Genomic DNA, 24,959 nt, shown 5'->3' on the forward strand with positions numbered 1-24,959 from the left:
ATGTATGTGATCCTAAAAAGTAAAGCTATAAAAAATTTATTAATTGCTCTTGAATAATTAATATTCCTAAATAATCCAGGTTTTCTGGTATTTTACAGGGTTTGGTCCAAAACGAGGAACAACAATACAGAAGTTAATTTCATTAAATTCACTCACTGGCCTTTCAGTTACAGTAGTTATATTCCTCATCTTTAGCTACTTTAAAGTATTGAAGGACGGGCGTGGTGGTGCATGCCTGTAATCCCAGCACTTGAGAGGCTGAGGTAGGATTGCTCTGAGTTCGAGGCGAGCCTGGGCTACATAGTTCAAGGCCAGCCTGAATTACATAGCGAAACCCTGTCTCAAAAAACAAATTACAAACAAAAAGTATTGAGATCATAAAGATGTTAAACAGAAAAAATTCTGTGGAACATTTCTCTTAGAATAGTTCTTATCTTTATTTTATATTATTTGAGACAAGGTGAATGAAACATAGATCTGTTGTATACTTTCCTTTTTTAAGTAGTCATTCTGCTTTAAACACTATAAATAATTATCTTTGTAGGTTTGGTCATTATAACAGTACTCTCAAGTATGTTTAGGCTTTATTTTTAAATTTTTGGCTAAGTGGAAAACAAACTCAAATTTTCAACCCGAAAAAAATCTTTAACATTTTAAGAAAGTAGTCATTGAATTGTCAGGAAGCAAGTGCTAAAAGAAAGCAACCATATTGCGATTTAATTTCTCAGTTTTGAAGCTTTATTCGTCCCCATTCTTGATCTCTTAAAAGGTTGCGCTTAATTTTCCCAGTGATTGTCTTTGGGAGTTCTTGAACAAATTCCACCTAATTGACAAAAAGAGAAAAAAAAAAAATACAGTGAGACACTTGGTTCCATTTTAACATCCCAACTGTCAAAGAAATAAAGAACTCTCATGAAATTCTGAATTTTATATGTGGACATTGTTCTTAGCCTAAGTTCATTGAATCTACTGGGCACAAGAAATTTGGTCAGTTCATATAGTAAGAATGACAGTATAGTTCCATCCTAGTAGTTTTTAGTGCAAATTTACTCACAGGCTCTGCCAAAAGAAAAGAATCCCTTTTTATCTCTGCGTTTCCCTGTCTAGACTGCCCTCTGGGGAATGGAGGTTTACACTTAAATCCAAAAAGAAAAAAACTTGGTATGGGTGCTGCAGCTGGGTGTGGTGGTGCACACCTGTAATCCCAGCTCTTTAAAAGGCTGAAGCAAAAGGATAACAATTTCAAGCATGAATAAATGAACAAATCAATGAATGAGGGGTCTTGCAGATTCGGAAGAAAGTATGTTAGTGATGATTTGGGAGTGCCTACAATTTCCTCTTACGCTCTGACGTGACCATAAGATCCTGTCTTTGTTGCCCTCTATCAAGCTGGCACTGTATTTGGGGGGGGGTACCGGTTTCGAACTCGGGACCTTGCGCTTGCAAGGCAGGCGCTGGAACCACTGAGCTAAATCCCCAGCTCTGACACTGTATTTTTAAATGCCCTCAGACCTTCTTTCTGAAAATCAAAGGATTACTGATTTTGTTTAATGGAGAAAAAAGTTTAGATGATTTAATTCTTAGGTTGAAATTAGCTACCTTCTGACTGAAATGATAGCAAATGAAATGGAATTGTCTTATAGATTAGTCACTATCAACCAATAGGACTCCAGAGATAGAAGGAAATTGCAGTGTAATCTCTGTGTTTAGAATTGCTTTTACTTTTTTTTTTTTTTTTTTGGTACCGGGGATGGAACTCAGGACCTTGCGCTCTCGAGGCAGGCACTGTGCTACTGAGCTAAATCCCTGGCCTAGAATTGCTTTTAAATCCTTATTTGAAGGTTTCAGGAAAGATACTGTATTTTCTTTGGATAGTATCTTCTTCCAAGCCATAAATGAGGCCACTTGACACTTAAAGACATATGTTTTTTAATTTATAGGGATATTACATGCCCCAGAGGGCTAAAAATCAGATGCTGTCCCTAAAAATAAAGCACAATATTTTGCCAACATTTCTTGTCCCTATATGGAATGGGACTAATTCTATATTCTTAGCAGTTACTCAGTGTTGCAGAGTTGATTTTAAAAAATTCATTTATTAAGCATTCTTAGTGCCCAAATATAAAACATTTTAAAACAAAATTCTTGGCTAGACAAACTGAAAAGATATCTTCTACCTACATACTGAGCCACTATAAAGTCAAAATCCAATAAAAGCTACATTAGAACCTAGTTAGAACTTACATGCTGCACAAACCTAGCTTATACTTGCCTTTCTTGGGTATTTGTAAGGGGCAGTTGATTTTTTCACATGATCCTGAAGCTCAAGAGTTAATTTCTCAGGGTTCCATGATTTGTAGGGTGCAGACAAGACAACAAAAGCTTTTACCACCTGCAGCAAAAAAAGTCCATTTGTATCGCTATGTTTGTTTTGCAGACACATCAAGAGTTTGGAAACATTGCTGAATAAAGGCACTATTAACAGCAGCTTGAGTGGTGACTACAAGTGCCAGGATCCCCTCTGAACACAGCTCAGATACTACAATGACAAAGTGAGATTTGGGGGATCTCTTTCCAGGTAAATAAATGGGTTATAAATGTGAGGAGTACAGTGATTCTTTCATGGCTGAGCTCTTCACATGTCACACATTTAACAGTGATTCTGTTTATTCAGGCAGTCTGATTGGCAGATGACTATATACACCATCCAGCCTATACTGTGTGAGGAAGCATGTGGTAGCAGGAGAGATGGAAGTTCAGGAGAGTGTGGTTGGAAGGGGGTTTGGGAAGGCCTAATGGAGGAAGAATGGTGCATTAGGAAGGACTGATCTATCTCAAAGGGTCTTTTCTTGCTTCTCAGTTTTTCCTTTTCTTTGTAGTACTGGTTAAAGCAATTAGATAATTACTGAGGTTAGTAAGCATAGTTTAAATGATTGATTATTCATACATTGATTCCAATTGGTGTTTACTTCTGGTGTTCTATTGAAATCAGCTATATGGAGAGAATGAAAATGTGGCAGAAGGAGAATATTTTGGAGAGTGGAGTTACATGGAAAATCAAGGGGGTACAGGAGGTAAGCGTATGAGATCCAGTGTCCCTACAGAGAGTATGTGAGAAAGGCACAGAAGGAGATGTGGGAGGGGATTGATATACACAATATTGAGATTTTTCTGCTTGCTGAGTCTATAGGGAACTTCCATGAAGAAAATGGATCTCTCTTCCTTAGTGTAGTTTCCTCCTAGAATCCAGGCTGTTGATATTGCCTGAGTAACACTGTCATTAGATCCTAATTAGGAAGCTTGTGGGACTTATCTGGGAACCTGGCCACAATCTTTTGTTTGCATTGTTTCTGTGAGGAAATGTATCCTGTCCATCCATGACAGTTGTACAGACAGTGAAATCTGATGCTTAATGCAGTATCTGTTCCTACTTTCTGGTAACAGTACTCTGAGTTTCCTGTGCAGTGTTACCCTAACTTCTCTGTGGTGGGGTTGACACCAAGCCTTACCTTTGAGGACAGAAATATGATCCAGGTCTGGCCAGTCACCTGTACTATTCCCTGGGCCACTTTGGCTAGAGATGTGACCTAACATAGGTGGAGGAGACCCTGGGAGTGCCGCAGAACCCTTGGAAAGTCAGCTGTTTCCTTCCCTTGTGTGAGTGTGGAGTTGGTTGCTATCTAGTAGGAAGAACTTGCTCAGATGGAGTCGACAGAATAGCAGAGCCAAACATGGAGAGAGACTAAGGGATGCTAACTCCACATGAACACTTGGATATAGATACCTGAATACCTCTCAGTTATATGAGCCCAACATTTTATTTTATTTTATTTTTTATAACAAGTCAATTTGAAATGAGTTTTTGTCACTTACCACCAAAAGAATCCCAGTCCTCTCTGGGGCACAATGCATTTGTAAAGTTGATTTTCTGGTCTGCATTTTTGCCATGTGTGACTCACAATGAAATGAAATGACTACTGTACTCTTGATTTAGTCTTTACAGTGGTCAAATAGAACTTGAAAATAGGAATTTGCTGCTTTGCTTAGCAGTGTTCAACTTACCTCTCCTCGGATTGGATCTGGACTACTGACAACAGCTGATTCAACAACTGCTGGGTGCTCAATGAGTGCGCTCTCCACTTCAAAGGGCCCAATACGGTACCTGCAGAGGAGGAGCAGACTGCTCACTACACTCTTCTTGTAGGGGTCTCCCTCCCTGCCAAGGCCCTGCTTTCTAGGAGTGGCACATATACAAACCCGGAGGATATAATGACATCATCAGCTCTGCCGACAAACCAGAAATACCCATCACTGTCCATTAGGCCTCTGTCCCCAGTGACATAAAAGTTTCCTCTTATCACAGCAGCAGTTTTCTCTGGATTGTCCTAGGAATTGAGGGTGATATTTGGAAATTAGTTTGGACAGAGCAGAGATGGGGTCTGGTATCCAGTAAGTGACTGGAACATTGCAACATCTTACTTCTAAATGAAGTTTTTGTTTTTGTTTTAGACAGGATCTCACTATGTAGTTCAGGCTGGCCTTTAACTCACTATGTAGCCCAGGCTGGCCTCCAACTTGTGGCCATCCTCCTGCCTCAGCCTCCCAAGTGCTGGGATCACAGTTATGCACCACCGCACTTTGCTGAAGTTAACTTTAAGTTAAGCTAGTTCCTAGCCTAAAATACAAACAGGTATAGGAGAGTATTATAAAACTAAACCCCTCTTCTACTTCCAATATCCTCCATGCCTTTCCTCCTTCTCCTACCCTGTCCTTTCTGAGAACAGCACCACAATCAGTTTCTTACTTGAGGTGTTTATCTTCACAATATGCTTGGAAGGTAGATATTATTCTCCTCATTTCACAGTTGATGAAATGACCCAGGTTTCTGTCACTTGCCCTGGTTTATACATAGCAAGTCACAGTAGGCATGAAATTCAGACTCATATCTGGACTAAAGTATGCTAGCAGTTTCTATATTTTCATACCACATATTGGGAGAAGAAACAAAAAGGCCAGGTAGACTTTAGTCTGACAGCAATATCCCCTTCTTTGCCGGGTGGTAGGATATCCCCTTTTTCATCTATAACCTAGAAGGAAACAATTTAGATTCTTAAACTTTCCACAAAATAAAAATGGGTTGTGAATAGTTGCATAATAAATTGCAGAAAGCTAGGCCGGGGATTTAGCTCAGTGGCACCGCATCTGCCTTGCAAGCGCAAGGTCCTGAGTTCAATCCCTGATACAAAAAAAAAAAAATTGCCGAAAGCTGTAAAACGCACCCCTCCCCATTCTTTTTTGGCACTGGGTATTTCACCCAGGGCCTTCATACTGAGCTACATCTCCAGCCTCTTTCATTTTTTATTTCAAGACAGGGTCTCACCAAGTTACACAAGCTGGGCTTGAACTTGGAATCCTCTTGCTTCGGCCTCCCAGAGTGCTGGGACTGCGGGCATGTGCCACCACACCCACTTCTCCCTTCTTTATTGAAACCACTCAGATATTTTCTTAACCCACCTGGACATCATAGGGTAACATTCCTTTCCCCATAGAGCCAGGTTTAATTTCTTGTCCTTTCTGGTTGGCACAAATTACTCCCTGTTGAGAAGACATGTATGTAAGTATGTAAAAATTCATTTTTTGAAGCTAATTATATCATGAGAATGAAATTTAAGATTTGTTCTTGACTGAGTTTCCCAGGATGTGAGCTCATCTCAAACATTTTAAAGCAGTAGTTCTCTAACTTGGCCTGCATCAGAATCACCTATTAAAACACAGATTTCTAGACCTCATCCCAGAGTTTTTTTATCCACTAGGTGTGGAGTGAGATCTGAGAACTTGCATTTCCACCAAATTCCCAGATGATTCTGATACAGCTGGTGTGAGGACCACAGTTTGAAAAGCACTCCTTTTAGACTATCATGTGCACTGGGGAATTGATCCCCTGCAGAGGCACCCAGGTGTCCTCCCCAGTGCAGTGGAAAGTTGTGCAGTTCAGTTCTGAATCTCACCAACTCCTAATACTCCTGAGATTTCTCCTGGGTGAGGAGGAAGTGGGAAGGCTATGGAGTAATCACAATTCCCCTTCAGCCAAACCACATTGTGCAATCCACAGGTTTTGGGGTTTTTGTTTTTTATCAGAGTCTCTCTGTGTAGTTTAGGAGCTCACTATGAACTCACTATGTCCTTGAGCTCACTGTGTAGCCCAGGCTGGCCTTGAACTTGCAGTGATCCTCCTGCCTCCCAAGTGATAGGACTACAGGTGTGTGCCACCACATGTGGCATAATCCACAAGTTTTGATAAGCACCGACAAGGTAAGGTGTTCTATGAGACTCCATAAAAATTTATAACATGATGGGGGACACTTTAGGGTCTTCCTTGACAATCCCGGGGCTGAAAGGCCCCAGTACACAGATAGGAGCTCCTATCTGTAGGTTCTGCATCCTTGGATTCAACCAACTGAAGATCAGAAATATACAGAAAAAAATTGTTATCTGTACTGAACAAGTACAGGCATTTTTTTCTTGTCATCATTTCTAAACACCATGGTGCAACAACTATTTGGCTAGCGTTTACATTGTATTAGGTAATAGAAATAATCTAGAGATGCTTTGAAGTTATAGGTCGATATGCATAGGCTATCTGCAAATACCATGATATTTTATGTAAGGGACTTGAGCATCCAAGGATTAGAGTATCAGAACCGATCTCCCTCATATCCCGAGGGACAGTTCTGCTAGCCCTCAACTTTGCCCTTTAAATGTACCACTTCTGTCTGTCCGTAGCCCTCATACAGCTCCAGCCCTGTCTGCGCCTTCCACTGTTCCAGCACCTCTGGGTTGAGTGGCTCCCCTCCAGTCAAGCAGTGCCTCAGCTTCTTGAATTTATATCTGGAGAGAAAAGAGTTGTGTGTGGTCTTTGGGTAAGAAATATGAGTGGTTTTCATTGCAAGATAATTAAGACGTTCAAGCAACAAGCAAGTCTTAGGATAGTTCATTTCACAAGTATATCACCAGACGTTGTTCTGGTCATGTTAGTGATGAAAACAAGTTTCCCAAATGAGCTCATATTCTGACAGGTGAGAACTTGGCTATTAAAGGAAAAATAAGGCAGAAGAAAATGCTAATGATGATACTAAGTACTTAGAAGAGACAAACAGTATAACAGTTAACCTTGATTAGGCAAAAGTAAGGGCTTTAGAGGACTTTAGAATCTTTGCATCCCCTATTTTACAGATGAGGAAATTGAGCTCTGTCTGAGTGAAAGAACTTGCCCAAGGCCTCCCAAACAATCAAGGGCTAAGTTGAGTACTCTGGTGTGCACTTCCACTTGGCAGACTGAGCTCACCAAACAAGTTGGTTGATCTCTCCTATGTGTGGAGTTCATGGAGGCTTAGCAAAGTCCTCATGAGTGTCTGAGGCCACACAATTATTAAGTAACAAATCTCAGCCTGTTTGACTTTGGGGCTTGAGCTTTGTAACTGCTGCACTTACTAGACTCAGGCAAGAAACCCTGGGAAAGCCCGACTCCCGTACAGTCAGGTCCCAAATGGGCAGGAGGGTGTCAGTAGGACGCAAATCTTGTGTGATCAGAAGAACCCTTGAGTAGCTTTGAATTACTCTTGAAATGCGAGTAGGATGTTCACATTTTGAGGACCACAAAGAGCTGACATTGACTAGGAAAAGAGGAAATTCATATTTACTTCTATTTCTCATAGCACTTTCTCTCCTGGCACCCCTACCTACCTTGTGGGATAAGCCTGTCTGACTTAAATTGTTTCTTTCTCTTCTCATATACTGAATTTGCATTAGTTACATAAATATACATTGCACCATACAATTTTCTATACATTGCAATACCCAAGCTCTATAGGATGGGCAGGTAAGTTAGCTAAATTCAATATAACCTTCAAGTCATACATTAAGTTTTCTTCAAGACAATATAAGTGGGGGTTTTTGTTGACATTTTGTTTCATTTTAAGAGTGACACTAAAGGACAAATGTTTTGAGTGGGCTCTGATTATTGTCTATAGAGCTGGAGATCTCTGGTTGTCTCCAAGAAAATGTCCAATTCCCCCTACAGGATAATCCAGTGGTTCTTAAACTGGGAGATGATTTTTTCTCCCACAGAACATTTTTGATTAGGGAAATTAGGGAGAAATTAGGGAAAGAGGGAGATGCTACTGGCATCTAGTCGTGCAGCTCAGTATCCTACAAAACATAGGACCCCCCCCCATAACAGAATTATTTGGTCCAAAATGTCAATAGTGGAGAGACCAGGAAACCCTGGGCTGCCCTTTTCTGGGATCTGTGATGCTGGATGATTGCTTCGGTTTGTTCCAATGGAGATTTCTGTCAGGTACCTCTTAAGGTCTTTCTGCACAAGCAGCCGGTACACGGTGGGTGCACTGCATAGGGTGGTGATGGGATAGGTGGTAAGCGTCTGGATTTTGGAGAAAGACAGAGATGTCAGAAGTGGTCATTCAAGGCCATTACTAGAGCTGATGTCTACAGTGTCTCATTGTCTGCCACAAGGATGTGCTCATCTCATGGTCATTGCTAGGGGTAAGAAAGCAAATACTGTATGTATCAGCTTTCATGTGACTAAATATCTGTTGGAAACTTGGAAAAAAATATATATTATATATAATATATATATATTTATATACAGTATATGTTCCAGAAAGACATTAAGTTGAATTGTTGAATTTGAGAACAACATAAGTACAAACTAGTTTCTTGTACCTCAGGGTTGCCTCTTACCTTTTGTGGTAGACACTTGTAACTCCCTCCCCTTATGTTCTTGTTTAGTACTGACTCTGGATGTTAGTACTAACGCTGGATGTAGGAGCTTCCCCACCAGGACCAGTACAGCATGATTCCTTTAAAGGCCTCAGTCCTTCTGAGTTGATTGAGCAAATATGAACATAGATATTTTTCAAGGCTTTTTTGTAATGGTTCAAAATTTGCTGAGTACATTATAATCTCCAGTTCCTTAAATCAAATAATGACATGCATCTTAAATCTAGAGAAACACTAATGTTTAGAGATCTCTTTTCTAGAGAGCAAGTTCCATTGTGCCCAATAGAATATTATAATTTGTATTAAATGTAAGCATGTGGGAGAAGTATGTATGTTTAGGCTGTTTAGATTGTCATAGATCAAGAACAACTTTTAATCCATAAGTATTTATATATATATATATATATATATATATATCTGCTCCCTGGGTTTTAATTGCTTTTACTAAGTGTAATGTATATATCCAAGTACTATATAGCATAAATCTATAGAGATTTTTATACTACTTAAACACATTACCTTTGTGAAATAAAAATATTCTCATTGTACATATGTAAATTTTGAAACTGCAAAATTATCTTCACGGCTCTTTATAAATCTGCTGTGCCAATTCTAGTTGTTATGTTGCCCTACATTTCTCTTAAAACTCTCAACCCATCTTGTCAGACCGGTTAGCAAAACAGTGGAGTGAACCTAGCTTTTAGTCATACACAGGTGTGGTGCCTATTTAATAATATGTATGTTAAACTTAATTGATTTCTCATGGCTGAAAAATAATTGGCCTGAATCACATTTTTCTAAAAGCTAACGCTATCAGACATCTCAGTCTAGCCATCTCTGGCTGAGAGGGAAGTGGGTGCTTGGTTTCCAGAAGAGTATTGGCGCCTTCAAATTTAAACAAGAAGCAGGGGGTAAGGGACAATGGAAAGAGCTGCACAGGGAGAAAAATGACTGCACCTTCAGTTCAGCCCTTCACACAGTTCAGATTTATCAGCTGCTATCTTTTTTCCCTCACTGGATCAGAAACAAAATATTTGTCAAAACTTGAAACTTCTAACCTGTTATTTAGAACTGGCTCCTATATAGCCACAGACTTAGCAGATCCTGAGATCTGCTAACAGATCCTGAGAGATTCGAAGCAGTGTTCTGGGTAATCTTCCTCCACTGTTAGATAAACTCAAAAGCCTGGAAACCCTGGAGAAAAACCCTGGAGAGTTTGCCTCTTAAAAATGGACGATTTTCAGAAGTCCACTGTATTCCTTGTATTCCTACGAGTCAATTATTTGTGGTTTGGTGGGACAAGGTGAGCACCCTAAAGATTATATAGGTAATCGGAGGTCATGACTTACATCGAGGAAGGTGTCAGTGTCAAACTGGGCCATCCGATGCACAAAAACACAGGCACCCCAAAGCCAGGAAGAAAACACACTGCCAATGGCAGTCTTGACCCAGCCTGTGTCAGACATATTCCAGATGATATCTGAGGGCTTCAAGTCCAGCCAATACCTGAATAATGTGGAGAAGCAACAAAACAGACTAAAACTGAACAGCTGAAAAACAGGAAAGCAAACAAACTGTTATCTCTGAGGAAGCCATAGAGCTTCACAGGCTACATACAAGGATCAGAAGAAGCCCCTAGTCAAGGCGAGAGAGATTCTATTTAACATTCTTCTTATGGGATTTTGTCAAAATCTTGTGGTCTGAGAGAGGATGGAGAGACTGGGTTTGGCAGGACTTTCTCAGTTCATCCACTGATGGATGAGCAAATATTGTGTTAGGCACTGTTTTAATGCAGTGAGCAAGACTGACTAGATCTTTGGACTTATTTTAGAGAGACAGAAAGGTAATAAACACTCGATAATGTTAAGTATATAAGCAAATAACATCATGTCACGTAGCAGTAAGTGCTATGAGGAAAATAAAACAGGATAATGTGTCGGTTGTAGATAACTTCTGTTTAGAAAGGCCCTCCTGGACAGGTAAATTTACCTGGCAATGAGAAGAAACCAGACATGCTTTTACAGGATTATATCAAGGTGGGATCCTAAACTCTTGCTTGATCGTTAGACGGTGCCATTTACTGAGCTAGAGTGGGGCAGGGATACCAATAGTTCTGTTTTCTAGATGTTATAATTGGAGATATAGCCATTCAAGGAGAGATGTCACTCAGGCAGTTGGATACAAACATGGGCAGCTCAGGGAAGTGTTCATCAAAAGCAAACTAAGTTTTTCTCCCTACCTTCCACAGAGGGCATACCCAATGCCAAGGCTGCTCTGAGAGTGCAGAGCCATCTTAGGGAAGCCTGTGGTCCCACTGGTGAAATAAATAGCCATCGGTTCTTGACTTCCTGTCTCCACACAGCTGTGCTCTTCAGAGGCAGATCTGCAAAATACAGGCCCCAAGACGGTGACTAAAGATGCCAGACCAGTTTAACTGTGGTATTTCTTTTGCTTTGCTATTTGTATCCTCCTGTTGCCAGAAGAGTCAATAGAACTGAACTGATGGAACAAATATATAGCCAAGATAACTTGATTTTAATAACAAAAAACATATATTTTATTTATTTATACATTTTTCCCAAGTGATTTTTTAATTGATGCATTTTCAAAATCAGCATTGAATATTTGTAAGTTGATAGTAATATTGCAGTTTAATTACTTAGAGGGCCGGGGATTTAGCTCAGTGGTGCCACCGCCTGCCTCACAAGTGCAAGAACCCAAGTTCGATCCCCGGTACCAAAAAAAAAAAAAAGAAGTTTAATTACTTAGAGGAAGATCTTTTTTGCATTCAAATCAGATTTTTAGTAACTTTTTGGGGGGGGGGGGTACCAAGGATCGAACTCGGGTCCTTGCACTTGCTCAGCAAGCAGTGAAACCACTGAGCTAAATCCCCGGCCCTTTTAGTAACTTTTGTTCAGAATCTTCAACAAGTCTGACAGAAACAGCTAGTTGCTTATTAAGTAGCTAGTCTGTCTTCTTCCTGCACTATTAAAACTTCAGTTTGGGGCCAGGGATGATTTAGTTCAGTGGTTCCACCGCCTGCCTCGCAAGTGCAAGGTCCCGAGTTCAATCCCCAGTACCAAAAAAAACACCACAACTTCAGTTTTGTTCAGGTACCAAGCAGTCACTTGCTTTGGGGGAGACTCTGTATGGCATCTTAGGGGTAAAGTCTAATTAACCCAAACCAATCATGGTCATTTCTTCTCTTACCAATAGTGGGTTCAGGAAGTCATCATCAATGAGATGTGAGACCTTCACGGGAAATAGTTCTCTGTTCTAAAAAGAGTACTGAAGAAAGGGTCTGCTTTCTCCCCCCATCCAGCCTGTACGGCCTTTGAGTACTGTGCAAGTAAGTGCCCGGTTTTTAGAACTACCCTTGCCATGTTGGGATCGTACCAAGGATGCCATGATGAAAGATGAATGAACTGGGGCTCGTGTTGGCTTCTCAGTTAATCAACCCTCAGTTCATCCTGCCTCTGCGTTTATTTGTAAGACAGTGAAATTGTTTGAATCGCTTTTACTTGGATTACTAAAGCCCAAAGCATTCTAACTGATGATAATTTTTGTGTGAGTTTGTCTACCAGATAGCTACTCCAGTTCTTTCCATCCCTGAGCGAGGGTGCCATTCCCTGGAGCTGATGTCCTCACTCCCTGAATCTGGGCTGGATTTATGACTTACTTTGGTGTATATAGTGTGGCAGAAGTTCTGGGATTTCTTAGTTCAGCCCTCAATAGGCTTTGTATTTTTCCTAGTAGTAGGGGGAGCTTGGCCCCCATATAACGACGTTCCAACTGTCCTGATGAAGAGAGAGGCCATGTACAAGATGTTCTTTGGCTAACAGGCAACCCCAATGCCTGACTTGGATACTCTGCCCCATTCAGGCTAATATGGGCAGAAAACTGTTCCTCAGCTAAGTCTTGTGCAAATTTGCAACCCACAGAATCATGAGTAAATAAAATGATTTTGTTTTCTTTTATACCACTAAGTTTGGGTACAGTTTATTACTCAGTGATGTAAGAGCTGATATATAACTGATGTAATAGCTAAGAATTTTTGAGGCTCATGTATCATATTTTTAATTTCCCTGACTGAAAGATACATGGTAAAGAATGCCATTTTAATTCGTCTTAATGATAAATGAGTAAGACTGTCATTGAAACTTAAAATAGTGAGGATTAATTATATAAACATATTCTATATTGTCAAAAAGAGTTTTATGAGATACTAAGATGACTTTCTTGGTAACTGTCCCCCAAATAGAAAAAGATCATTCATGGGTATTGATTTTTTTTCAGTACAAATTTAGGGTGAAATTGTTATTTGGGGGAATCTAGAGAGGGGTATTACTTCATAGTATCCAATGTCCTGGATTAGGGAGAGCTCTTGTATTTAACACTTCTCAATTTAGTATGGAAACCTGTAGCATGGACTTTTATTTGCTTATTTGTTTTTTGCTAGAAGAAGAGTCATTACAGCCTGTAAGTGACAGGGAGATTCTCAAGCACTGATTCCATTGTCTGACTTGTCTCTGTCCCCTTGGATACCTGAGTTCTGAGTTACACCTTTCCAGGTCTCTAAAGCTGCTATGTGCAGATGACTTCCAGATTTGTATCTTTACCTCCTTGTGCCCAAGAATCAAATGCTCCACTTGCTAGATATGCAGGTGTCCGCCAACCCCTCGATCTCAACATGTCTAGTTCTCAACTCATATTTAACGTCCTCTGTGGCTCGTTAGCTGTCAATACCTCATCCCCCAGGTAAAAAAAGCAGAGAGTCAGCCTTGCCTCCTGCTTTCTTCATCCTCCAAGTCCATTAGTCTCCAGGTCCTGCTCGTTCTTTAGTTGGCCACATTCACTGGAGCTCGGAGTTAGAGCACCATCGTCTTCTTCTAGACCAGTCTCTAAAGAGGCCTCCCTGGCTCCACTTTGGTCTTCCTCAAATTCATTCCTCCACAGCTTCCAAACAAGTATATTTAGTATCCGAACCTGACCTTGACATATCCCTTCTTTAAATAAACTCCTCAGTGTATCTTTCAGTCAGGGAAATGAAAAATATGATACACGAGCCTCAAAACTTTTTTTTTTTTTTTTTTTGTCTTTTAAGACAGGGTTTCACTATGTAGTCAAAGCTGGCCTTGAACTTACTGGGTAGCCCAGGCTGGCCTTGAGCTCAGACTGATCCTCCTGCCTCAGCCTCCTGAGTGCTGGGATTACAGATGTGCGCCACCGTACTCAGCTCAAGCCTCAAAAATTCTTAGCTGGATCCAGACATGATGGTGCAGGCCATTAATCCCAGCACTCAGGAGGTTGAGGCAGCAGGATCACCTTGAGTTTGAGGCCAGCCTGGGCTCCATAGTGAGTTCAAGAGCAGCATCGCAACTATATAGCAAGACTTTGTCTCAAAGAAAAAAAAAATTCTTAGCTATTACATGAGTTATCCAGCTGAGTAATAAACTGTACCCAAACGCCTTGAATGGACTCAAATAGTATAAAATTATCCCTCATCATTGTTCATTGTGATCTCCTGAAAAACTGAGTGTTGACAATGAGACCCTTACCTTAGTTTTTAGAGAAATAACACATGGCCTTTTTGGAGGTATAACCCTCAAAAGTTGTTTGTTTGAAATGAAGATTCCCTCCATTTTGAAAAACATACCCATATGTACAGTTTTCAAATTGAAATCCATGTGAGTTTGAAGTCATTTTTCTTTTGTGAGTTTTGTAGCGACTTTAAGCTTTCTTGGAGACTCAACAGAACATTGCAGAGTTGTTCAGGACAGGCGTCTCTGCAGTGAGGGTACTTGCTGCTCACAGTGTGCAAGGCAACTGGGATGGGGGAGACAGCTTCAAATTATGTGTACTTTGACTCATCCTTTGAAACTACCTTTGGTATTTGTATGATACCCAAAAGTACAGGTATATAGTTTTAAAATAAATAAATACATGTGTTAGGTGAGTGTAATAAAAAGTATTTTACTAATTGGGTGCAGTAGTACACACCAGTAACCCCAGCCTTGAGAGGCTGAGACAGGAGGACCACAAGTTTGAGCCCAGCCTGGGCAACTTAGTGAGACCCTGTCTCAACATTAAAAAAGTAAAAAGGACCAGGGATGTAGCTCAGTGGTGGAATGCTTACCTAACATATGTGAAGCCCTGGGTCTAACCCTAGTAACACACACACACACACACACACGTGCACATGCACACACATGTTTTACTGATAGAGATGAATGCTTGAATCCTCTGGGAATGACTACCTTAGGAGCCACTACATTGTTCAACTTGGGAATAATAACAGCAATGAAAATTGCTACAGTGTGTGGTGTGATTACTTTGTGCATTCCACATGCTTTGTCGCATTTCATTCTTCTACAACCCCATTAGCTATATACTATCATTATCCCCCCATATGGATAAGATACAGACTTTGACAAATGTCATTTGACTTATCTAAGGTTACACGGTTTATAAAAGACACAAACATGGTTTACTGATGTAGGCCCTTGGGAGAGAATTGTGGGATTGGCCAACAGGATTTGGTTTATATTCATTGCTAGGGTGAAATTTCATTCCAGCAAAGGAAAATACCCTACTAGCCAGCAGAGCTTACATGTCTTCTCTTTCTGTAGACTTCTCTGGGAGAATTTTTAAAAACATAATCTATTCAACACCTCTGTAGTACAATACCATTAATTAACATTCTACTCACTTTTTTACAGCTTAGAAGCATTTTCTCACTGAGCTTATTTCTCATTTAGCTTATTTTATCCTTAAAACACACGAGATGGGTATGGTATAATTACCCCCATTTTACATATGAAGAAAACAGGTTAAGTGAACTGTTTTGTTCATACGTGTATTCACTACTTCTTAAGCACCAGTAATGTGTTGCTAGATAGTGAAGATAAAGTGATCAATCCAATAAAACCTCTGTTTTCTTAGCACTTATAATTTAGAGCAGGAGTTGGCAAACTTTTTTCTATACAGGTCAAAGCAAATATTTTAAGATTTATGGACCATACTGTTTCTGTTGCAACTACTCTCTGTTGCTATGAAGCATAAATGCAAACAGAGAAAATAGGTGAACAAATGGGCATGGGTAAATTCCAATAAAACTTCACTTAAAAATATAAGTAGGGGGCCAGAGTTGGTCTGTGGGTCTTAATTCTTTGACTCCTACTCTGAAGGAGGAAAATAGAAGGGACAGATGAATGGATCTGATGATTCAGATACTGAAAAATGCTAAGGAAAATAAGTAGATGATATGATAGAATATCTCATAGTTCTACTTTAGTTAGGCTGATCAGGGAAAGCCTCACTTAGGGTAAAACATTTAAAATGAAATCAGGTAGGAGAGAGTCACCTGTGAAAAGGACTACAGAAGAGCATTTCAGATAGAAACAGCAGGTGCAAAGGTCCTGTGGTAGGGCATATTTGAGGAATACAAGGGAGAGTGGTGATAGAGGAAGTTTAGGAGTTAAACAAGGGTCAAGTTACGCAGGATACTCATCATGGGCCACAAAAAGAAAAAGAAATATGGGGGCAGAGTGAGAGCCCTTCCTTTTGCTTTAAATCCTTTTACTAGGTAATTATTTTCTGGGAAGAAGCCCAGATTAGCTCACAGTGTTGCTGAGTCTTTGACGGCAAGGAGGCTCTGAGATGAAGCTGTGATTTGTTGCTGGTGCTGCGTATGAGCTGGGGAAAACACTCACTGAAATAACTCCTGGAAGCTGAGCCAACCGTTCCAGCTGTGTGGAGATACCAGGACTTTGATCTTCAGGTTGGGACACTCGGATACGATGGACTCCACCGCCAGGGCCACCTCCTCACTGACCACAATGCACTTGGCATTGGACGCTTGCAGCCGGTAGAGGATGTCTTTGGTCGTCAGCTGGGTTGTTCCCGGAATGAAGACAAGCCCTGGGAAGGACAGAGGGTCCTGAGCTAGCAGAACTGTTGTCCATTAGGTGTGATGACTCTGTGGACAGTGGAGAATATGGGCTGTGTGCCTGCAGAGACGGACCCTGAGAATACTACCTTCAGCGACTCCTGCCTTGGTCCCCGGGAACATCCTGCAGGACCTCGGTCCCTGGCTTTGGAGTCTGACAGACCCTGGGTCTAATCCTGGCCCGCAGTTTACCAGCTTTCTGACTTTGATCTCTCTGTACTTTCTTTCCTTTATCTGTAAAATGGGGTAATGATAGGGTCTAGCATATAGGAGGCTGTTATTATGTAACATTTTAATATGATGTTACTATCATTATTATGTAACACTTAAATAGCACTTGACATCTTCTATCACATTTTTATGAATACTATCTCATCAATTCTCTGAAGCAGTAGTGTCCAAAGTGAGTTTTGCAAGACAGTCCATTGGGAATGAGAAAAGAGAATAATATAATTTTTGAAAATTATTGAGATACTAGAATTCTTTTTATATTTTAATCTCCTTTTTATATATGTTTATAATATGAATACCATATTAGTACAGTAGAATAGTATAAAAACCTATGCCAGATAGGAAGATTTGTGTCCTAGACATTTTTATTGATGGACTATATGGGTTATACCGTTGCCTGGCAACTACTGTTCTAAGCATTCCCAGTAGATCCACGCCGCTGTTGCCATTTGGTGGGGTTGAGATTTGTTCATAGCTGGTGACTGGCACAGCCAGCCCTCAGATCTCTGGATCCCAGTGGTCTGGCATCATTGACGTTTACCTAGACTGCTATGACAATGCTCAACTTATCCCTCTTCCTCACTTCATCCTAAACACTCATTGATTTCAATTCCTCATGAAAAGAACAAACATGGCAGAACAGGATGTAAGACAGAGAGAAGGTAGTTTTCACTTTCTCAACTGAATCCCTGGAAAGGAAATGGCATATAAAGCATTACAGGTAGCCACTACCTTTCATGTCTGTGTGTGGTACTGTCTGTGAACCTATGCCCTTTGCACTGAGCTACATTCCCCAGCCTTCTTTAATTTTTCTCTTATTTTTTATTTTGAGACAGGGTCCTATTAAGTTAGTTGTCCAGGCTAGGCTTGAACTTGTAATTCTCCTGCATCAGCCTCCCAGAGTGCTGTGATTACAGGTGTATACTACATGCCTGACTAGCCACTACCATTTATTGAGTACCTACTATGTGCCTGGTTATCTCTTCACTTAAAATTAATTCTAGTGTATGACAACCTCACCCAAGACTGCAAAGCCAGTAAGTGACAGAGCCAGGATTCAGAGATCTATTTCCCAGACCCCAAGACTTGTGCTATACTCTAGACTACTTAATTTCTTGTTGAGTTCCCTTCAGTAGCTAAATACCAAGATATGGAGTTGAATTCGTAGGAAGACTTTATTTTTATTGAATATATTTTAAAAGCTCTTAGATGTCATCCCCTCTAAAAAATGAATAAATATATGAAGATAAAGAAGTTCAGGGGCCGGGGATTTGGCTCAGTGGTGCTGCCGCCTGCCTCGCAAGCACAAGGTCCCGAGTAATATCCCCAGTACCAAAAAAAAAAAAATTCCGTAAGAAAACACCCCAGAGTAGTGATGGCAAACCTTTTAGAGCTTTCAGTGATACAGCCTGCTGTGGCACGTGTGCTGTAGGTTCGCCACTTCTGCCCTAGAGGGTCTCAGAATGTTCACTTGATGTAAAAATATAAGATTATTAATTTTATGAGCCACTTGTTCTTAATGATTCACAAATAATTAGTCCTGTTGGTGGATTTGGGATATGAAATGTGTTCAACAGATAAATCTCCAGCTTGAGGAGGGTAGAGTTCTTCTAGAGGATTTCAGAGAGCAAATATTTCCAGATAGCAAATATCTTAGGTTTTATTGCATACACTCTACATCAAAAACAAACTATTTTGCCATGTTTCGTAGTACAAGTCATCCTAATCTGCATGGAGAAGATTTAATAATTCTGAGAAAACAAAATACTCAGCTGCTTCCTTTACTTAATTGAATATTTTGAGTTTGTGTGTTTTTCATTGGCATTTTGTAATTTTCACTAGTTATATTAAGTATATTAAATATATACTTTGGCAAATAAAACACCCATAATCTTCTCCCAGCATACAATTGGCTTTATATTTGCAACTTCTTTTTATACTGAATGCAAGAATTTTATACATTGTTGCTTTTATTATATCAGCATAAAGAACATTTTTAATACTATTATGAAGTCATTATATTATCCTTACTATAATTTATCCTTAAGTACCATCAAGTTGAGGTACCAGAGTTTTGATCAGCAAGTAAACATTGCCAGGCATGGTGGCACACACCTGTAACTCCAGCACTTGGGAGGCTGAGGCAGGAAGATCACTGCGAGTCGAGGCCAGCCTGGGCTACATAGTGAGTTCAAGGCCAGCCTGAACTATGTAATGAAACCTTGCCTCAAAACAAACAAAAAAACAAAAACAAACTAAAATAAACGCACCTTAACTAAACTTACATCTTAACTGTTATAATTTATTCAATCATTTCTATTTAAATCTTTGTTCAGTTTTTTACTATCATTAGTGATATTGCAACAAACATCCTTATGTTCTCTATAATAACTGATCCTTTGGTATTCTTATTTATTTTTATTGATTTATAATAATTTGAGTTTTAGAGCAGAGATTGGCAAAGGTTTTTGGTAAAGAACCAGACAGTGAATATTTTGGGTCACATAGTCAATCTTGGACTCACTTAGCATTTCCGCTATTATAGAACAAAAGAAGCCATAGATAGTATTTAAAGAATGAGCATAGCTATATTCCATCAAAACTCTGTCTATAAAACCCCATAGGCGCTGGTTTACTGACCCCTGCCCTAAAGGAGAAATTTGTTTTTAAAGTACCTTACATTACTCTTTTGGGAGAAAATGTGTAATTAATATATTAATTTTTTTCTACCATACTGGGGATTGAAACCAGGGCCTTCACATCCCTAGCCCTTCTTTCATTTTTTAATTTTGAGATAGGCTCTAAGTTGCCCAGGCTGGACTTGAACTTGGGATCCTCTTGCCTCAGCCTTCCAGAGTGCTGCAAAGAAGCGTTGGTACCCACATTTGCTTTTATGGAGCTTTGTGTTTAATCCTAATTGTGTAGCTTCCTAGTTGTTTGACTTTTGGCAAACTTCGTGATCTCTCTTCTTGGTTTCCCTGCCTATAAAATGGTTATCACAATAATACTGAGTTCTTGAGACAGTAATTATTATTACATCATGATTGCTCTTAACTTCAACTCTTCTTTTCCTTTCCTTGTAAGCACAGCTTTATTAAAAGCTAACATTTCAGAGAGGGCTTGGTTTTCAGTCTCTTTGTGTTTCTGCATAATTTACACGTTAAGTACTGGCACTAACCTGTTCGCATGCAAGCCACGTTGATGAGCCACCATTCAGGGATTCGGGGTAGAATCACGACCACTCGATCTCCTCTCTGTAAGCCGCAGGACTTGGTGAACACATTGGCAGCCTTTCGGGACAAAGAGCTCAGTTCTCTGAAGCTCCATTTCACTTCATCCCCTTTGCCATTCACCCACCACAGGGCTGGGTTGGCTGGCCTCTCCCCTGTCTGAACAGGGACACAAGAGAAAGAGAAGGTGCTGTGGTTTGGAAGTATCCCCCAAAGGCCCATGTGTTGAAGATCTGTGGCACTACTGGGAGCTGGTAGAACCTTCAGGACATGGGGTCCAGTGGAAGGAAGTTCGGTTTTGGGGGTATCCCTTTGAAGGGGATGTTGGGACCATGGCTCCTTCCTCTCTCTTGCTCTTTTTGCTTCCTGGCTGCCCTGAAATGAGCAGACCACCAAGTGCTCCTGCCATGATGTACTGTGGTGCCACAGGCCCAAAGCAACAGAGCCAAATGACCGTGGACTGAAACCTCTGAAACTGTGAGCCAAAGTAAACTTTTCCTTCTTTTGTCACAGTGATGGAAAGCTGACTAACACAGAAGACTTATGTAACATCTGCCATTACACCTCCTCAGCACCTGTTCTTATGCATTCTAGAGCAGCACCCCTCTCTGTCTTTGGGGAAACTGCTCCTCTCCTACTGAACACAGTCCTGGCAAGACACACCATCAGATGCTCGCTCGTCTCTGAATGGTGGGTGAGCATGTGACCACAGTTGGGCCAATCAGACTTTGAGTTTTCTGAAGGGAACCAGAAGATTAAAATGGTTGAAGCAAAACTTGTCCACGGGGTCTTGGTACTTATGCATCCCCAGGGAGCCATCCTAGTCCTTTTGGTCCTCACTCTGATTCACTCTCCAGCTTCAACCCCAATTTCACAAGGCCTCCCACATTTCTCTCATAAATTTCTTTCTTGTTTAAATTAGATTTTGTTCCACCCAAATAACTATAAAGAGAATACTGAGTTTGATTAGGAACCTGATATATCTGTTTGTACCCAAGGGCTGAGCTGTGCGTTTCACAGGTTATGAGGATCAAGGTGGAAGGGGGCATCAACTGATTGCTGGAGGAAACCTCTCACTTATCATTCTATAAAGTGAGTCACCTGTACTGCAAAACCTATTTACTTATGTATTACCTGGAAAAAATTATTTCCTTTCTTTCCCCCTATCTGAAATACTTCTTCTACCTTTCCTGATTGGAGAATACTTCAAAGCCCAGTTTACATTCCACTTTGTCTTTTTTAGCCTCTTCTTTTTTCCCCACTGACTTCTCTATGTTCCTTCAGCATTGTGCTCACGTTCTAGGTGACTCCATTATACTGTATGGTACAATATTACAGATGTGTCCTACCCTATGGATGTGATCCTCAAAAGATAGGAACTTGGTTCATGTTCTTTTGGGAGTGTGTGACCTTGGATAAGTAGCTTAACTTCTGTGAGGCTAAATTTCTTATCCAAACTCCCCTCCCCAATCCAGAGTGGTTATAGGGATTTGATGAAGTCGCATAGGTATTTCCCAACCTTTGGTCATCTGAGTATCACTGTTTCTGGAAGATCTGTCTACACCTGTGCTATTGTTCTTTACTTTGTCTTTACATCAACTCACATGTATACGTTTACTTAAGAAGGAAACTCCATTTAATCAGCAGTTTGGTAATGGTTGGAAAATCAGTACCACTTGTTAAAAACAGCTTACAGATATGTGTATAGTAAAAGTGTTGGGAGCAATGCTACATAATTCTAGGGAAAATTCATTTGAGTAGGCCTAGTTCTACTGCCTACAGGCCAGCTATGGCATTCCAGACATAATTGCATTTTGGCCTCTGGTCACAAGTGAGACCTCAGTGATCCTGTGATGCTGTGATGGTCCAGGACAAGACCACACCTGTGGGAGACATCCTGGGAGGAACCAAATCTTCATCTGCATAGTTCCTCATTGTTCTTAGATTTCCACTGCCCCCCAGCCTTTTGTTACACCTTGTTTATCCCAATGTGAAGTACTGAACTCTGCATTTCACTTGTTACTTTTGTTTCCCCATGTACTGAATAAAAGGTGCTACAAGCTAGGGGGTCTTTGTCTTTGCCGCCCAGAGCAGCACTGATCAGACCCAAAGCTCAGCTTCTTCTCAGTCTCATTTTTCTACCTTTCCTGTAATTCGCCGTTTGCTGCCATGCCTCACAGGAGACTAGGACTTACTGCAGAGGTTCTGGTAACATCCCCTTCCCCTGTTCCCTACAAAAAGTAAAACTATGCTCTTCAATTCTATCTAAAAATTCTCAACAGAAGTTGAATTTCTTTGTTCAAAAGAGAATTTGGCAAGTGTTAGGTATTCAAAACAGAATGACAGGCTGGGGACTTAGCTCAGTGGTTCAAGGACCTCACAGGCTCAAGGACCTGAGTTTGATCCCTGATACCAAAAAAAAAAAAAAAAAAAACCCACAAGGACTTTCAGAGAAGACTTTCCTCCTCAATTTAGGAAGGATTAATTTAATGTAGCACCTGATACTATCTGACAAGTGAAGTGCTTAGCTCCATGCCTGGACTGGGGTGGGAGCAGCAAGCACTGACCTTGTCCTCAGGTTGCCCTGCAAGCATTCTGTATAGCAGGCCTGCTTTATTCCTCTCAACTTTTGATTCTCACTTAACTGTTCCAATGACAGCTATATTCATAAAACCAAAATGAAATTGCTACATTTTTGGATAAGTCTGTGAGCACCCCAAACCCAAAGTATTGTTGTCTGGGATAGGGAGAAAAAAGAGGGAAAGAAGCACAATTCTGGGAGTGAGTAATCACAGTATGGCATGGGGATGGGGGTACTTTGGAGGCACCAGAGAAAGCCATATGGATTCAGGGACCTAAGCCCTCTGGGAGAGAGGATGGCAATTGGAAAACAAGGTGGATGAAAGAGTTGAACTGAAATTGACAAGTGGACCCCAGAGCACAGAAGTAGAAGACAGGCAGAAGCCAATGCCAGCGTCTGTGGGAATCCCATTGTTTCATACCTTCTCCTTTTGGGACCACTGGTCCAGCACATCCCCAGCAAAGTTAAAGTTCTTAGGCAGCAGCCTGTCACAGCGATTTATGGCTTCAAAGTCAGCAGGAGTCATAGCTGCCCAAAGCCGGGCGTCTCTGTGAAAGGACCAGACGGATGGCTGGGTGACCCAGATGAATCTGAACAGCCGGCAGTGGAGAAAGCTCTTCATGGTTCCCAGAGGACTTTGTCTACTGGTAAGGATGTAGGAGTACCCCAGCCTGTGGGGAGAGATGGATGGACAGTGTCAGCCAGAGATTAGGAAGTGGCCTCATGTGTCCCTGGGAAGTTGAGGAGCTCCTGAAAAATACCCCATCCTGTTTCTGGACTGTTAGCCAGTGACTGGTCTCCTGCCAGTGAACTCTCCCTCGTCATTCTCTCCATGACCAGGTTAGTCTATTTAAAAAACAAAAAAAAACTGGGCCGGGGATTTGGATCAGTGGCGCCAGCACCTGCCTCACAAGTGCAAGGTCCTGAGTTCGATCCCCGGTACCAAAAAAACCCAAAAACCTACAGTGATAGAATTGTCAAGCTCTACCTTCACCCCAGCAAACCCATGAACAGAGTATATGCTGCCTGGGTTGGCATTCAACCCAGGGTTGGCCTCCATTTGCCCTACCCTTTTCTAATTGATAGGTCTCCCACTACCTCAGCAGCTATCATGTATAGTAGCTGCCCTCTTCCTATGGTGCCTTGCCCCCTCCCCTGTGTGACCTCATGCCAAGATGGTTGCTCCCACCAAAGAACAAACCCTTCTTCCCAGCATGCCCCTGTTCCAACCTAGACAGTAACCTAATACTTGCTCACCTCCTACCACCTAGTGACATCACCGGCTCCTCCATTCCCTAGTCACCACCTCACTCAACCCCACCTCAGCCCCTACAAACCCCACTGCAGTCTCTATAAAAGACTCTCCCTGCCCCGGCCATATTGCTTTTGTCTCTCCTTTGTTCAGAGACAGCCCGGCACATCTATTCCCCTAATAAAGGCTTGTTGTGGCCTGGTCTGGTCTTGGTCTTTGGCCTTTTACCTGACACTAATCATATCTGCTAACTCCTCTGCTTGGATTTCCTCTTCCAGTTGAAGCAGCCCGTTCAGCTTTCATGAATGTCAATTTCCAGCACTGAGATTGAGCTTGCCGTCCCCCTTGGTTCCGGTCACCCTACCCTCCTCTCCCCTTCAAATATCAGGTAGAATTGACTATAAACCTTCACTGAAATACTGGATCCAGAACTTTGGGCAAATTACTTATCTTCCCGTACCTCAATATTTTTACCTGTAAAATTGCAATAATGTAATAACTCCCTCCCTAGGGTTATTGTGAAGATTTAATAAGATAATGTGTTTAAAATTCTTAGCTTATAAAAGGTCTCTTCAATTGTTAACTGCTATTTTAAGATAATTTTTATTAGTACTAGTGTGGCTCAGTTTCATACAGTGTAAGTCAGGAGACCTGGATTTTACTCTTAACTATCTCGAAACTAGCTTTGTAACATTGGTAAAGTCACCTACACTTTCTCCCATCTGTAAGCTAACTTTTTTCTAATTGCATCATCACTATTTCCTTGGAATTTCCATAACTTGCATCTGGACTATTCACACAAGAGTGGTCTGCCTTATATCCCTAGTTATCATTTGTATATACGTGCTTTATCTCCTAATCTACCTAGGTGATGTGGGTTTTACATTCTTAGCACTAAACATGACTCCTAGCCAATAA

General features: G+C 41.0%; 2 protein-coding genes across 8 annotated transcripts in view; one reads left to right on the forward strand and one right to left on the reverse strand.

The window, feature by feature from the left end:
- The window catches only part of Thumpd1 (THUMP domain 1 NAT10 acetyltransferase adaptor), a 28,641-nt gene extending 8,544 nt beyond the window's left edge, over nt 1-20,097 (forward strand). The window contains exons 5-7 of one of the 7 annotated variants that reach the window (XR_015450393.1): nt 2,438-2,578; nt 6,784-6,920; nt 11,048-20,097. The gene's annotated coding sequence lies outside the window, so the exon portion shown is untranslated. Of the gene's footprint in view, nt 1-2,437; nt 2,604-2,992 lie in introns of those variants that run through there. The other 6 variants (XR_015450396.1, XR_015450391.1, XR_015450392.1 and 3 more) reach the window with 6 other exon arrangements.
- Acsm4 (acyl-CoA synthetase medium chain family member 4) lies at nt 587-23,411 on the reverse strand. The gene is made up of 13 exons (XM_004855879.3): nt 23,211-23,411; nt 20,157-20,367; nt 16,512-16,719; nt 11,039-11,182; nt 10,149-10,305; nt 8,361-8,440; nt 6,765-6,888; nt 5,515-5,595; nt 4,986-5,087; nt 4,258-4,385; nt 4,063-4,162; nt 2,273-2,392; nt 587-823 (listed from the first exon to the last, which is right to left on the reverse strand). Exons 1-13 carry the CDS (start codon nt 23,409-23,411, stop codon nt 725-727), a joined length of 1,755 nt encoding a protein of 584 aa, XP_004855936.1. The 3' UTR covers nt 587-724.
- Between the last annotated feature and the right edge of the window lie 1,548 nt (nt 23,412-24,959).

This window comes from Heterocephalus glaber, unplaced genomic scaffold, assembly GCF_053883595.1.
Source record: "Heterocephalus glaber isolate CG9 unplaced genomic scaffold, H.glaber_assembly_v1.0 deba00000943, whole genome shotgun sequence".
NCBI classification, from domain to species: Eukaryota; Metazoa; Chordata; class Mammalia; order Rodentia; family Bathyergidae; genus Heterocephalus; species Heterocephalus glaber.